This window comes from Gossypium raimondii, chromosome 9 (genome assembly GCF_025698545.1).
Source record: "Gossypium raimondii isolate GPD5lz chromosome 9, ASM2569854v1, whole genome shotgun sequence".
NCBI classification, from domain to species: Eukaryota; Viridiplantae; Streptophyta; class Magnoliopsida; order Malvales; family Malvaceae; genus Gossypium; species Gossypium raimondii.
This window is the reverse complement of record NC_068573.1, coordinates 48,529,360-48,543,754: the sequence shown is the minus strand read 5'-3', so window position 1 is coordinate 48,543,754 and position 14,395 is coordinate 48,529,360. Positions and strand designations below refer to the sequence as shown.

The window sequence follows — 14,395 nt, the reverse complement described above, 5'->3', positions numbered from 1 at the left end:
GAAATAGAAAAATGATCTGAATACCCTATTAACTAGTCGGGCTGAGTCGGATATAGTTGGCATGCCATAGGATTGGAAGAATTCAGGGATACTTCGACCTCGAGTCGATGAGACACTGGGTGTCACTATATTTCTTCGGATAGATTCGATGAGGTACTGGGTACCAACTTACTTCAGCTTGGCCGATGAGACACTGGGTGTCAACTTTGCTTCGAACTATCCGATGAGGCACTGGGTGCCATTTTGGTGTGTTTGGTTGGATCCCTGTATCCGCCAAAGTCCGAGTCTTGTTAATAGGGGCAAATAAATGGAATAACAAAAATTGAATGAAAATGATCGACTTTATTCATGAAATGGAAAGTGAATTGAAATTGAGAAATGAGAATGAAAAGAATGAATCAAATATTCATGAAGAGATTTATGTTCAAATGAAATGTTATATGATATTAAATTGATGAATAGCCAAATTGAGTTATTATTGTTGAGAAACGAAAGTTAAGAATAAATTAGTTTATTTATGAATTAATTGTTATATAATTTGACATGTTTATATGTTATTTTACTTAAATAATTTAAATTATAGTAATACAATTGAGTATGAAAGATTCAGCGTACGGTTGTTTCCGTGCGCAGGTCGATGGAAGTCAAAGGTTCTGGTTCAGCATCCGGATCAATCCCGACTTCAGCATAACTTCGGTGATGTATTTTTCCTTTTGGTAAATGTGGCATGTACTTAGGTCTTATTAAAGAGTCTTGTAAATTTTAGTTGTAAAGAATTGGTTTCTAATGTTTGAATGATAAACGAAATATTAAGTTATAAAATGGTATGTTCGGTACTAAAGTTGAAATGAGATGAACGAAGTTTATTAGTTAACTTTTATAAAGTATTGTGAATATTGTTGATCAATTTGATAAGTAAATGTTTGAGCTTGATTTAAACATGTTTGAATGTGAAAATGTGTTGGTTTCTGTATTGACTGTAAATTGGTTGCGGCTGAATTTGCAGGGAAGGTTAGATAATTATAAAGGGATTATATTGATTTAAAAAAAAAAAAAGAAACGAAATGAATGAAGTCAATTGGTAAAAAAACATATGAATTTATGGTTATATTTTAATATATTTGTCATTTATTTAAGAATTATTTGTAAATTATTTGATATGTCCGGTAATACCTCGTAACCCTGTTCCGACGACGGTTTGAGGTTAGGGGGTGTTACAAGCTAAATCTCACATGTCGAATTAAAACAATTTTAATGGAAATATTATTATTTTTATCAAGTGGTGCAGTCCGTTAAATTACTGGTTCAACTAATTCGAAGGTAGATTTAACAATAATTAATTAAAAATAAAATTATATAAAAGATTATAAAGCAATTCAATTATCGATTTTTATCTTAAATTTCAAATTCTTACGGTTTCAATTAATTCATTTAAAAACGGTTCAATTATTTTATCTGAATCAATATATTTATTAATTCTCGATTTAACTAATCCGATTCCAACAACTCTTCTAAAAAGTTTAGATAGAATTATCATAAAGCAACAACAAAAAAAGTTAAATGTCCATCTGTTTTAGATGGGTAGCTTTAACAATTGTAGATTAGTTGATTTTCATTTTATATATGATAAAAAAATGCACTTTTATTAATTACAAAATTAAGAAATCAAAATTTAGCTCTAGAGTTTAATTAATTACTTAACACGTAATTATTAAACTAGAGAAAATAATTGACGATGAAGAGAGAAAAAAAGAAGCGGACAATGAAGACCCCAGAGGTGAGAGGTGACTTGTTAACAGCATCAAACTCCCCCACATGGAATCTTCATAATATAAAATACATCTTTATTTTATGTTTCTCAAACAAACATTATGTTTTGCTTTGAAATGACTCCATGCATCTTTCATGGAATCCATATGTTATGTCCAGCGAAGACAAACCATAAATAAAACAAGTGAGCTTTTTTTTTTATATATATAATAAAGCTATATTTTTTTAAATTTCATCTTTTTATTTTACGATAATTGAACATTTAATTTCCTCATTTTAATTTGACCCAATTTGATTGTTATATCTTACAAAGATCGATAAGTTTGTTGACACCTAAAAGAGATGGTAAAGGTTAATAATGGTTTAAGGTTACAATAATTGGAATGCGGTGGCAAGAGAGAATGAGAGATCGGAGAGTGTAAACTTTTAAAGGAGGATTTACTAATCAAAGTTAAGGGGCCTCTCTAAAAGTAAAAAATTGTAGTTTAGTCTCTTTAGAAATAGTAAAATTATAAATTAATTTATGGTAAAAATTCACTTTACTCCCTAAATATGAAAAAGAAATCTTATTTAGTCCCTTCAAAAATAATGGACTTAAAAGTTAGTATATTGTAAGTTGTATATATTTTAATTTCGTCCTTAAAAAATTTCATTCATGTATTAGTTTCGAACTTTTTAAGATTGGATTGTTGTATTAAGACAACAAATATGCATAACGTGCGAGTGGTTTTACGGAATGTGAATGTTAGGAGAGACCGTGTAATTTTACGTTTATGAAATTTTGTGTTGAATTGTGAGATGCAAGGAGTACTCGAAAGGACTTAAACTTGCTAGTATGTAAGATGAGATCTTTCAGTCAAAAAGTGTTAACCAGGAAATACGAGCAAAGCTCACGTGGCATAGGTATAACAAAGTTATTCTATTTTAGTAATCTAACTTAAAAACCAAAATAGATGAATAATAAAGGTAAGAAATTAATAAAATTTGAATTTCCATTAATTTATCAGCAAATAACACAATCAAACCTTCATTGTATACATCCCAAAGCCAAAAATTAACAACAATATATCAGATGTACATCCCGTGTTACATAAGTAAGAAACACAAAGAAACAAAGAACACAAACTTTAATCCAGTCTATACAAATACCAAATTCAAAAACCCAAACCCTGTTTTAATCAACCATGGAAGAACACATGCAGTAACCAAAAAAACCTGCTAAGAACTTCACCATGTCTTGCATTTAAGAAGAAAACAACAACAAAATGATGATAAAGATTCAAGCACTTCGAGCCAACATCTCTTGAAAATCAAGGTCACTTCGTTCCTTCTCAAGCTTCCTTTCTTCACGAAACTTATATATAAACTCATCAGCTCGTTCATCAACTCCCCTTAAATGCGGTGATCTCGCAACCACCGCTTTCCATGCATCTTCGATACTATAAACACCGCTCTCTTCCGCTACTTCTTCATTTCGTCTGCTCGTCTCCGCCACCGCCTCCGGTTGTTGTTCCATGCGCTGCTCACCGTAAAGCTGGTCTATGTATATAACTTTCCGATTATTCTTCACCTGGTTTCGGTAATGTTGGTAATGGTAAAGGTGGTCATACTCATGGTTAAACGGCCGACGACGCCCCCGGCCGGACGAGTGACGAAGGAACCGTTTCTTGAAAGGTGCAAAGAGATGAACCGAGCAGAACTCGACGACACGACGAGTCACCGTTTTGATCGAATTCGAAACGTCGAAGCTTTCGAGTTTCGATCTAACTTTAATGGTGAAGCTCTTCCAAGCCTTCTTGGCTGGTTTCAGCTTCTTTGCAAGGTTCAAAGGAGGCATATAGGTATATAGGGTATTGTTTTTTAGCTTTTGAAAAACGAAGCAATGATGGGGTTTTGATTGAAAACAAGATTTATGATTTTATTTTATCAGTGGTTGAATAGATTATGAAGAAGAAGAAGAGAAGATTTGGTTCATCTTTGGTGTATATAATAAAATAATGGTGTTCTTTTTTCTCTTATGGGGTGGCTTTTGAAATGGACTTGTCTTTTTGTGTGCTTTATATTTGCTGGAACACCACTTTTGAAAGTGTGGGAGACAAAGGGATTTAGTTGAGGGGAAGAGAGGTTACTTTACAATGGCATAGCAGCAAAATTGTATAGCCAAAATGGGATTTTCTAAGAACTTTCGGCAATTTTGGGGGGCCAAACTTAGGTCCTAAGTTTATGTGAAATGTTGGTTGAAAGCAATGTTTTTTTTTTTTTTTTGGGTTTAACTATGTTTAGTTTTTAATAATTTAAGCTAATTTTGTTTAAAGTTTTTATTAGAATTAATTACCACAATGGATGAATAATTAACTCAACTCTAATTAAAATAAACTATAAGAAAATTCATATGTTAACCTAAAATAGGTCTCAACCCTAGGATCTTATTATATTCTCTCATCAACATAATACGTGATAGGTTATTAGATAGTTCATAGATGACTTTTTGTCAAAAACAATTCGTATATAACCTTCCGCAAGGAACTATCCATATCAGCCATTTGTGTGGGATAGTCCGCAAGCGACCCTTTGCGAATCCTATCTAAGTTAGCCTAAAGATAATCTGCTATGCACCCTTGTAGGGACCAGTAAAACATAACAACCTTGTACAATCTCAATTATGAGAATGTCAAAGTAGGACTATATAGTAACTCCATGGCGATAACTGACTTATAATGGCCCTGACATCTGGCTAGCACGTACAACCTTGCAAAATATTGCATTGTTGACTATGTGACACTACAGGACAAGAGATGATCCTCCTATATAAACTTGAGTGCATGAGGGACCAATGATCAACACCTTCCGCATTGAAAACTCTACATAGCAAGCTTAGCAATCCTTCTCCTTACTCTAGCTTTTTACTTATCACGGTGAACCGACTTTTTTCTCTACTTTCATCTCATCCTTATTGATTACTTATATAAATAAATCTCAAAATTACCAGAATTTCAACTTTTTCATTAAATTAATGCTTCATTCGTAAATTCAAAAAAAAATCAATTAATAATTTTATCAATAGAAATTTAAAAAGAAAATTACAACCACTGACAATAAATTTAGACTTTTTTTTTTTTTGGTGTATGTGTCGAGCAAAAGTGATAGATATTGACTCCACTAATTCTTTACTTGTTTAGTTGAATCCAACCTTTAAGGATGGGTATGGTTAAGATAATGACTTAAATCTTATTGGATATTGACTATAAGGTTAGAGTATTAGATTACCTTGTAAAATTATTGGAATCTTATTTAGAAAAATATAGCCAAATTATAGATATGAAAATTCCATTTTAATTCAAAACACATGAATTATTTTAATTCCAAAAGGTTATGAGTTTGCTTTTAGTGAAATTTGAATTAATTGAAACATCTTGAATGCTGGATTCTGAAACTAGATTTTGGAACTTTAATAAGAATTTTTTAAAAATTTAGGGTCTAATTATTCTTTTTAAAATTTTTATAAGATTAATAAGAATATTTAAAATTTAAAATTTATGGAAATTTAAAAGAGGTAAAATTCAATAAATCACCATGAAGGTCCGCCTATGAATTAAATTTACAAGGACTATCATAAAAGATAATATTTATAAATTTTATATTCAAACTGGATCGATTAAATCAAACGGATAGCCGACCCTTGAAATATCCAAAATGGAAGTTTCCCTCTGGTGGAAGCAATACGATTTAATAATAAATCATGGGTTATCCTCTTCCCAATTCATGGTAAAAAAGGGGGAAAGATTTAAGATTGTTTAATCATAGGGTTTAAAATTTGTTTATTATTTTAATCTTCTTCTTCTTTTTTTAATTATCTTTTCCAAAAGATCTCCAAAATCTATTGCTGCCGTAAGCCATTTTATCCAATCCCCAACCTCCTATTTTGTTTACAGCACTTGAAAAAGCCCCGCTAATTCACACAATTAGATAAACAAATAGATGAGTTCCAGACACAGTTGGTAAAAAACGAAAGTTTGGGGTTTATTGCTTGTGTTTTAATTTAAATGGTATGAGTATATTACCGATATAAGAGAATGTTGATTTGAGTGCGTCATAACTTATAATGTATTATATTTTTATTTATAATTAAATTTTATTTTGATTCATCGAATTTTGATTCGGATGATTTAATTTTTTTAATTTGCTTGTATTGATATTAATTTAATTTAATTTTACAATGGTTCAAACTTACATTTAGAGGTTAATTTTATTTAAATTTATTTGTTTATAATTAATTAAAGTGTCCCACATATTGGTAGTTGTTGACCCTAAATACAAAATACATAAAACATCCAAATGTTAGGTTCTAATCAAGCAACGTCGGGGGGGGGGGGTTCTCATTGATTAAGAATTATGAAAATCTTTAGTTACAAATGAATCAAAATTGTAAGGTGAAAGGGCAAGTGGTTACGAGAGGAGGAGGATAAAAGTATTATAAAAGTTTCTGTATTAAAAGTTAAATTGCATTTGATTTACTTTGTTTAAAAAAATAAGTGAATTGGTACTTATATTTTAGATCAAAGAGCAAAATAGTCTTTTCTATTAAAAAATTCATTCATTTCTATTATTAAAAACTGGCGTCGCTGATAGAATAACCAAACAATTATACATGGTGTGTCACGTGTTCCTTATTTCGACATACAATGCCCAAATTTTAATTGTAAAAATTGATGTAATTTTTAGGAAAATGACCAGTTTACTCTTTGATCTAAGAAGAAAAGACTAAGTGTGGGTTTGGATAAGCGGTGCGTTTACTTGCGGTTAGTGTAAAAACAACGATGGCTGTGAAATTGGATATTGTAGCTTGAGACAAAAAGTAAGTTAAAGGCACCGCACTACCCATCTAAATCTACTCTAATTTACTCATTTTCTTAATAGATGGAATAAAGACTTTTATGATAATTGAAAGTTGACCCTTGAGAGTTGAGGGTGGAACCTTCAATATTCCAAGTCCAACCCATGTGTGTTGTCTTAGTTTAATTTAATTATTTATCTTTTCCTTTTAACTTTTTAGTATAATTGATGTATGGTGAGGGGATTTTTGGATATGCTTTTCCAACTTGTAAAGATTGCAAATATAGCTTGTAGCTTTTGGGAAACAACATTCATTTTCTTTCAAGTTTCAACTTTTGCTTTACAACTCATATAAAAAATGTTACTACTTTTGGAAAAATGCAAAAGTTAAAAGAAAAAAAAAATCTAATCTAATTTATTGTATTTTAATAATTTTTGATTTTGATTTTATAATAAGTTACAAAGTCGAACCAAATTGAAACCTTTAAGGGTTGGAAACCCATCATCTTCCGAACCTCTCTTCCCCTAAAATCTAATTGGTTTTTCAGATTATTAGATACTTTCCACTTTTATCTTTTCTTTTCTTGTTTACTTAACCAAATGATAACTTGTATAAATGGGGTTTATTTGGGTGAATTTCTCATAATTAACTAAAAGAGTTAACATATCATTTAGTATATATATTTAGCTTTAATGTTTAATTTCATATTTAGACTAAATGATTTAATGAATGTTTGATTCGTGCGTTATAGTAATATATATATAGATACTTACTTGGGACAAAAAAATCTTAAGCACTAAATTGAAGATTGAAGTCAAATTTAAGTATCGAATTAAATATCGAAGCTAAATTGAAGTATCGAGTGTCATGTCATCGAAATTTTTCCATTTGCTAAGTTTAAGGACTAAAATAGACCTAACTGCTAAGTTTAAGTATCAAAGTGGACCATAAAATGTACATGTATTAAAGTGAACCTAATTATTAAGTTTAAGGCTTGGTTCCCACTTCCCACGCACAAAATTCCCTTGCTGGATCAAGTTGTACTTTCTGTTTCTTTGGACCAAGAGAATACTTTTTATTTATTAAAAAAAGTAAAAAATTAATTTAATATTTAATTGAGTTTATAATCTATTCAGTCTAATTTAAACCATCATATCTAAAATAAAAAATTGCATGCAAGTTAAGAAGCTATTTTATTTTTTGAGATAAAATTAAATATTTTTTATTCAAATATTTGTAGTTTTGAAAAACCTGAAATATGCCTCTCTCTTTTCAAATATTTATTTTTAATATTTTATTATATTTTTATAAGAAGTTTGTTAACTCGTTAATTTTATTTGTAGAATAATGTGCCAAATAAATTTTATTTACATTAAACAATTATTATATTAAAAGTATCTATGAATTAAAAAAAAAAAAAAGATTCAAAATCAATAACAACATTCAAAAAATTGGATCGATACCCACCGCAACGTTTTGGCTCGAAAAATAGAACTGCTTTTAAAAGATCAACACCTCTTCCAGTTTCAGTTCCATTTTGGCGGGACACTTTTTCACCCATATTCAATAAGCAATTAAGCAGCCATTAAAATGCTTTGTCGAGAATGGACAAGGGGTTTCTTCAACAGCAAGCCTTCTTCAACTTGCATTTTGATCTTCCATGGGATTGAATCATCCATTTGTAAACACCTTGCTGTTTTTTTTTTTTTTTCAAACAGCTGAGCAGCCATTGCTACTACATTTCCATCAAGGGATTTGAGCCAAACAAAAAACTATGGAGTTACAACTAAGATTTTCTTTTTAGATTTAAGCCAATTGTCAACGAAATAGAAAATGAAAATTCCTCGAAAGATGAAACGTGGAAACATGAAAGTAAGCCCGCCAATATCTCGCTTTGAAAACTTCTTTTTTCCCCCTCTCATTTCGCCCTTCCTCTCTCTTTCATTCCCTTTGCAGGACAAAGAAACAAATCATAACCCATTTTTTTGGATCACTTTTGGAACTCTCTGGGTGTTTTTTTTTTGTTTCTAATTTGATGTGAAAAAAAAACAGAATTTCGGGGTTTCTTTTAGTGGGATTTGGTGAAGGGTTTGGGGAAAAAAGGAGCTCTGGTTTTTGTTGATGAGAGGCCGAAGCAGTAATCATATGAATCTATGGAGATTAGGAGAGTATCAAGGGAATCGGCTAACCTTCAACGCCTGATGCTTGAGCGTCCTTTCAATTTCCTTAAATGGAATGGCAGATCTTGTTCGTCATTGCAATTCTGAGCGTGACATTGAGCAAGTAATTGAATAATTGAATTATTTTTTCATTTATGCTTTTTTTTTCTACAGAGGATTGTTTGGGATTATAGGAAAAGGGTTTCTAATTGCATGAACTAATTGGATTAAGCTAATGGGTACATTATATTAATGACTCACTTGAGAGTAAAACTCAGAATTTGGTTTCATATATGATTTTATAAGCAAAATATGAATAAGAAAAGCTGATTTTGGTTCAGATTTTAGCATTATCGTTTTCATTGTTTGATTGTTTCATTTATTTCCCAGATTAATTCCTTACCCTCTTTTGTTTTATTGAAGGCACTTATCGCTTTGAAAAAGGGCACTCAACTCATCAAGTATAGCCGTAAAGGAAAACCCAAGTTTCGTGCATTTAGACTCTCTCCGGTGAGTTCACTTTTCTATGTATTACATCTTAATGTTGAACATTGCCTATAGACAAAACCTTCTAGGAACCATTTTAGCTTTTGCCATCGTATTTACGAATTGAATAGCACTTTCAATCATCCATGTATAGCACTTTATGATCAAATGACTGCAACATCGTGTTGTTGTCAGTGGCAATGTTTTAATTCGGATTATTAAAACCAATGCAGTTCTTTCTCTCTTTGAGTCGTGTTTAAATGCATGTATGATTTCAATTTTAGCTTCATTAAACAGGATGAAACAGCACTAATATGGTTATCACATGGAGAAGAGAAGACACTGAAATTAAGCTTGGTCTCTCGTATCGTTCTTGGACAACGAACTGTGAGTTCGATTTCAGCCTTTTGTTTTGTTGCTTAACCACTAAGATTTCCATGGCAGAAAAAAACAAAAAACAAAAAATAAAATAAAAGTGATGTTAACCATTTATTTTGTTAATTTCTACAGGCTGTTTTTAAAAGATATTTGCGCCCGGAAAAGGACTACTTGTCATTTTCACTTCTATACAATAACGGTGAAAGATCTCTCGACCTGGTTCGTGCCTGTTATTGCCTATACTGCTCTGTTCATTGTATCTTTGGATATGGCGATATGACCCTTCAAGTTCGAGTAACATAGATTATTATGCTATTTACTCATATTAAATTTGCTTACCTCCCTAGATCTGCAAGGACAAAGTTGAAGCCGAAGTTTGGTTAGCAGGGCTCAAGGCTTTGATTGGACAGAACCGTAATAGACGGACTGAGAGTGTTTTAAGTGACGTGAGTTAACCTTTCTGCATACATGTGTATTTGTTGCCTGTGCTTTTATTTGCTAACTTCAGTGTCTTTATGACAGCTTCAAGAAGGATATTTTGTACGAAATGGTCCCCGATTTGGTACTGCTCTAGAATCAAACAATTTCTGTAAGGTGTCTATAGATTTCGGAAGCTCAGATGTGGTATCAGAACGTGAAAATATGCAGATGAGAAATAATGGTGGAGATGGTTTCCGACTTAGTGTTTCAAGCACGCATAGCTGTGCGAGTGGTGGATCTGCAGGTCCAGATGATATAGAATCATTAGGTGATCTTTATGTGTGGGGAGAAGTTTGGTCCGATGGACTTAATCCTGATGGGTCAGTAAGTTTAGTCCCAGCAAAAATTGATGTGCTAACTCCTAAGCCCCTAGAATCAAATGTTGTACTTGATGTTCATCAGATAGCTTGTGGGGCAAGACACGTTGCTCTTGTAACGAAGCAAGGTGAAGTTTTCACTTGGGGTGAGGAATTGGGTGGGAGACTTGGTCATGGAATAGAGAAAGACTTTAGCCGTCCCCAGTTAGTCGAGGTCTTGGCGCTAACTACTGTGGAATTTGTTGCATCTGGAGAGTATCAGACATGTGCTGTATCCACAGCTGGTGATTTATTCACTTGGGGTGATGGTACCCATAATGCCGGAATCCTCGGTCATGGCACTGACGTTAGCCACTGGATTCCAAAAAGAGTTTCTGGTGCATTAGAAGGTATTCAAGTCTTATCAATCGCATGTGGCGCATGGCATTCTGCTCTGGCAACTTCTGATGGGAAGCTATTCACATTTGGAGATGGAACATTCGGTGTTCTTGGTCATGGAGATCGAGAAAGTGTTAAATATCCGAAACTAGTTCAAATGTTAAGTGGACTAAAGACGATTAAAGTTGCTTGTGGTGTATGGCATACAGCAGCCATCGTAGAAGTTATAGGCCAAGCTGGTGTTAACGTATCATCAAGAAAGTTGTTCACCTGGGGTGATGGTGATAAACACCGGCTAGGTCACGGAAGTAAGGAAACTTATCTACTTCCTAACTGCGTATCTTCACTAATTGACTACAATTTCCACCAGCTAGCTTGTGGACATACGATAACAGTTGCGCTTACTACATCAGGACATGTCTTTACCATGGGTGGTACCGCACATGGTCAACTAGGTAACCCGAACTCTGATGGAAAGCTACCATGTCTGGTGCAAGAAAAACTTGTAGGTGAATTTGTTGAAGAAATTTCATGTGGGGCATATCATGTTGCCGTCTTGACATCAAGAAGCGAAGTATTCACTTGGGGAAGAGGTGCAAACGGAAGACTAGGACATGGTGACGTAGAAGATAGAAAAACTCCAACATTAGTCGAATCATTGAAGGATAAGCATGTCAAGAATATATCATGTGGCTCGAATTTCACTTCAAGTATATGCATACATAAATGGGTCTCGGGTACCGACCAATCAGTTTGCTCTGGCTGCCGGCAAGCATTCGGTTTTACTAGAAAGAGACACAATTGTTATAACTGTGGTATGGTACATTGCCATGCTTGTAGTTCCAAGAAAGCATTAAAAGCAGCATTGGCTCCAACACCGGGTAAACCGCACCGTGTATGCGATACTTGCTATGCAAAACTTAAAGCTGCAGAAGCTGGTAATGCTTCAAATCCGACTCGGAAAGTTAGCGGTCTCAATTCTTCCATAGATAGTAGGGAAAGATCAGATAAGTTCGAAATAAGGCCTTCGAGGCTCTTGCTTTATCCCACAGCAGAACCAGCCAAGTACTTCGAGATCAGGTCAGGAAAACATGAGGCCAGATCCAATTCTCCGTCTCTAGTCCGAGGTTCGCAAGTACCATCACTTCTACAACTTAAAGACGTTGCATTTCCAAGCTCATTCACTGCTATTCAAAATGTTTTAAAACCTGTTCCTTCTCCTTCTCCACCATCACCACCACCTCCACCGGGATCTTATTCTCCTATCAACTCGAGATCTTCTTCACCGTACTCCAGGAGACCAAGCCCTCCCCGTTCCGCCACACCTGCATTTTCGAAGGGCGTTATGGAAAGCCTTAGGAAATCAAATGAACTTTTGAACCAAGAAGTATCCAAATTGCAAAAACAAGTACTTGTGATATATACCCTTTTGCTATTCCAATTTTTTCCATAATGTTCATTTGCAGCCTACCATAGAAACTAATTCATTTTTCCTCAACTTTTGATCGGTTATCAGATCAAAAGTTTGAAGCAGAAATATGATTCACAAGACATGGAGATTCTGAAACTACAAAAAAGTGCTCAACAATCCACTTCATATGCCACAAAAGAATCATCCAAGTCTAATGAAGCCAAGAAACTAGTGAAATCCATCACCGATCAGGTACCATTTCATTCACTTAAATATTTCACTTTGCTACTACATATATATAACCACTGATTGTACAATTCTATATTGTTCAACAGTTAATGGAAATAACAGAGAAGTTGCCACCTGAAGTTTCTGATGATGAAACCTTTAAAGCTATTCAAACTCGAGCCAAAACGTTCTTAAACCGACTTGAAACATCTGAAACTTATTTGCCTGCAAGCTTGGAATCTTCACCTATGGAAGGTAACACGGATGCAAGCAAATGGAGACCATCAGAGTCTTCAGCAATTAGAGACGGAAGTGAAAAAGAAATTACCGAACAATTCGAACCTGGAGTCTATATCACTTACGTTTATCACAATAATGGTGGAAAGATCTTCAAACGAGTTAGATTCAGGTGCGTACTTAATAGTTCATGCATACACGCATATATACGGATTTGAAGCTTAGCTCGGTTAGTTCATGCAACTATATTTACGTGTTGGTTTCCTGCTGACCGAGATTCGAATATTAGTCTCATTCATTGTACAAAAGTTGCATTGCAAGTGTTCAATGACTTGCATATATTGACACTCCAGCATTTTTGCAGTAAAAGGAAGTTTGATGAACAACATGCGGGAGAATGGTGGTCCAACAATAAAGATAGGGTGCTTATGAGGTACAGTCCAAACGCGGCAAAACTGGCTTCGGCTGTTTCATCCCCTACTCCACTGCCGGCTGATGAAGAAACCAGTGAAGCTGCACCCCCTTCCTAGAGTACATGTGTTCGGTAAATATTCATTCATATGCGAGTACAAGGGTATGATTTCAAATATACCCATGTCGGATACAAATTCGTGTCCAACACTTACTCGAGTTAAGATCAAGGGGCTATCTTGACAACAATGGATCAACAATTAGGGGATTTATTTGTTTTTAGAAAAAAAAAAGGGTTGGCTATATAAAATTCACTTTGCCTTAAGGTTCTCTTGATTTCTTAAACCTAATTTGTAACTGTACAATAGATAATTTTTTTTTTCTTTTTCAATATGATTTTTGGTGAAGCTATTTTATATATATATATATATATTAGAAATTGATTTATTCAACAATAGTCAAGTGAAAAAGAATATATTTTTAAAACCTTTTATATGCTGTTGACATGAAATCGATAAACCTTACAATGAATTTAGAGGTGCTCATGGGCCGGGTCGGGCCGGGTTCGGGTCCAGAAAAAATTTTGGCCCGGGTCCTAGGCCCGGCCCGAAATATGGGCCTAGAATTTTGCCCAGGCCTGACCCGGAAAAAAAATTATATGCCCGGGCTTGGCCCGGCCCATTTTTTAAATAAATACCAAAAAATTATTTTAAAAATTAAAATAAAAATTTAAAAAAAAGTATTTTAAAAAAATTTTAAAATTAAAAAAAATTAAAAAAGTATTTTAAAAAAATTTTAAAATTTAAAAAATTTAATAAAAGTATTTTAAAATTAAAAATAATAAAAATATTTATTATATTTGGGCCGGGCCCGGGCCAAAAAAGTTGTGCCCGAGGCCCGGCCTGTTTTTTAATCGGGCCTCATTTTTTTGCCCAAGCCCATATTTTGGGCCTATATTTTTACCCAAACACTCCCATATTTCGGGCGGGCCGTCGGGCCGGGCCGGGCTGCCCGGCCCATGAGCACCTCTACAATGAATCAATACTGTTCTTAGTAATAATTTTGTTTTTCGATTTTAACAATAACTTTGAGTGCTTGAGATTATCTAAAGATGTTATAGGTTCAATAGGGTAAAAGCATCTCATTAAGATGGACTATGCATGATACACAATCATCTATCAAGAAAATGTGAGTATTTGCATTTGATAGGGTTTGAGCTTGTGCCTTACAGTAGTAAAAGTATTATAGAAGCTTTTGTACTAAATCTTATATTGCATATTTACATTTTGTCCTCTCTATTCAAAAA

The 14,395-nt window shown here is 33.6% G+C and overlaps 2 protein-coding genes across 2 annotated transcripts; one reads left to right on the top strand and one right to left on the bottom strand.

Annotated features, from left to right (window-relative positions):
• Positions 1–2,744: 2,744 nt before the first annotated feature.
• On the bottom strand, positions 2,745–3,862 carry LOC105800663 (uncharacterized). The gene has a single exon (XM_012631916.2). The coding sequence runs from the start codon at positions 3,605–3,607 to the stop codon at positions 3,050–3,052; it is 558 nt and encodes a 185-aa protein (XP_012487370.2). The 5' UTR covers positions 3,608–3,862; the 3' UTR covers positions 2,745–3,049.
• Positions 3,863–8,156: 4,294 nt separating this feature from the next.
• LOC105800650 (PH, RCC1 and FYVE domains-containing protein 1) lies at positions 8,157–13,491 on the top strand. The gene is made up of 9 exons (XM_012631886.2): positions 8,157–8,887; positions 9,187–9,273; positions 9,547–9,636; positions 9,760–9,846; positions 9,975–10,073; positions 10,150–12,210; positions 12,319–12,465; positions 12,549–12,850; positions 13,043–13,491. The coding sequence occupies exons 1-9, from the start codon at positions 8,840–8,842 to the stop codon at positions 13,206–13,208; spliced, it is 3,087 nt and encodes a 1,028-aa protein (XP_012487340.1). The 5' UTR covers positions 8,157–8,839; the 3' UTR covers positions 13,209–13,491.
• The last annotated feature ends 904 nt before the right edge of the window (positions 13,492–14,395 follow it).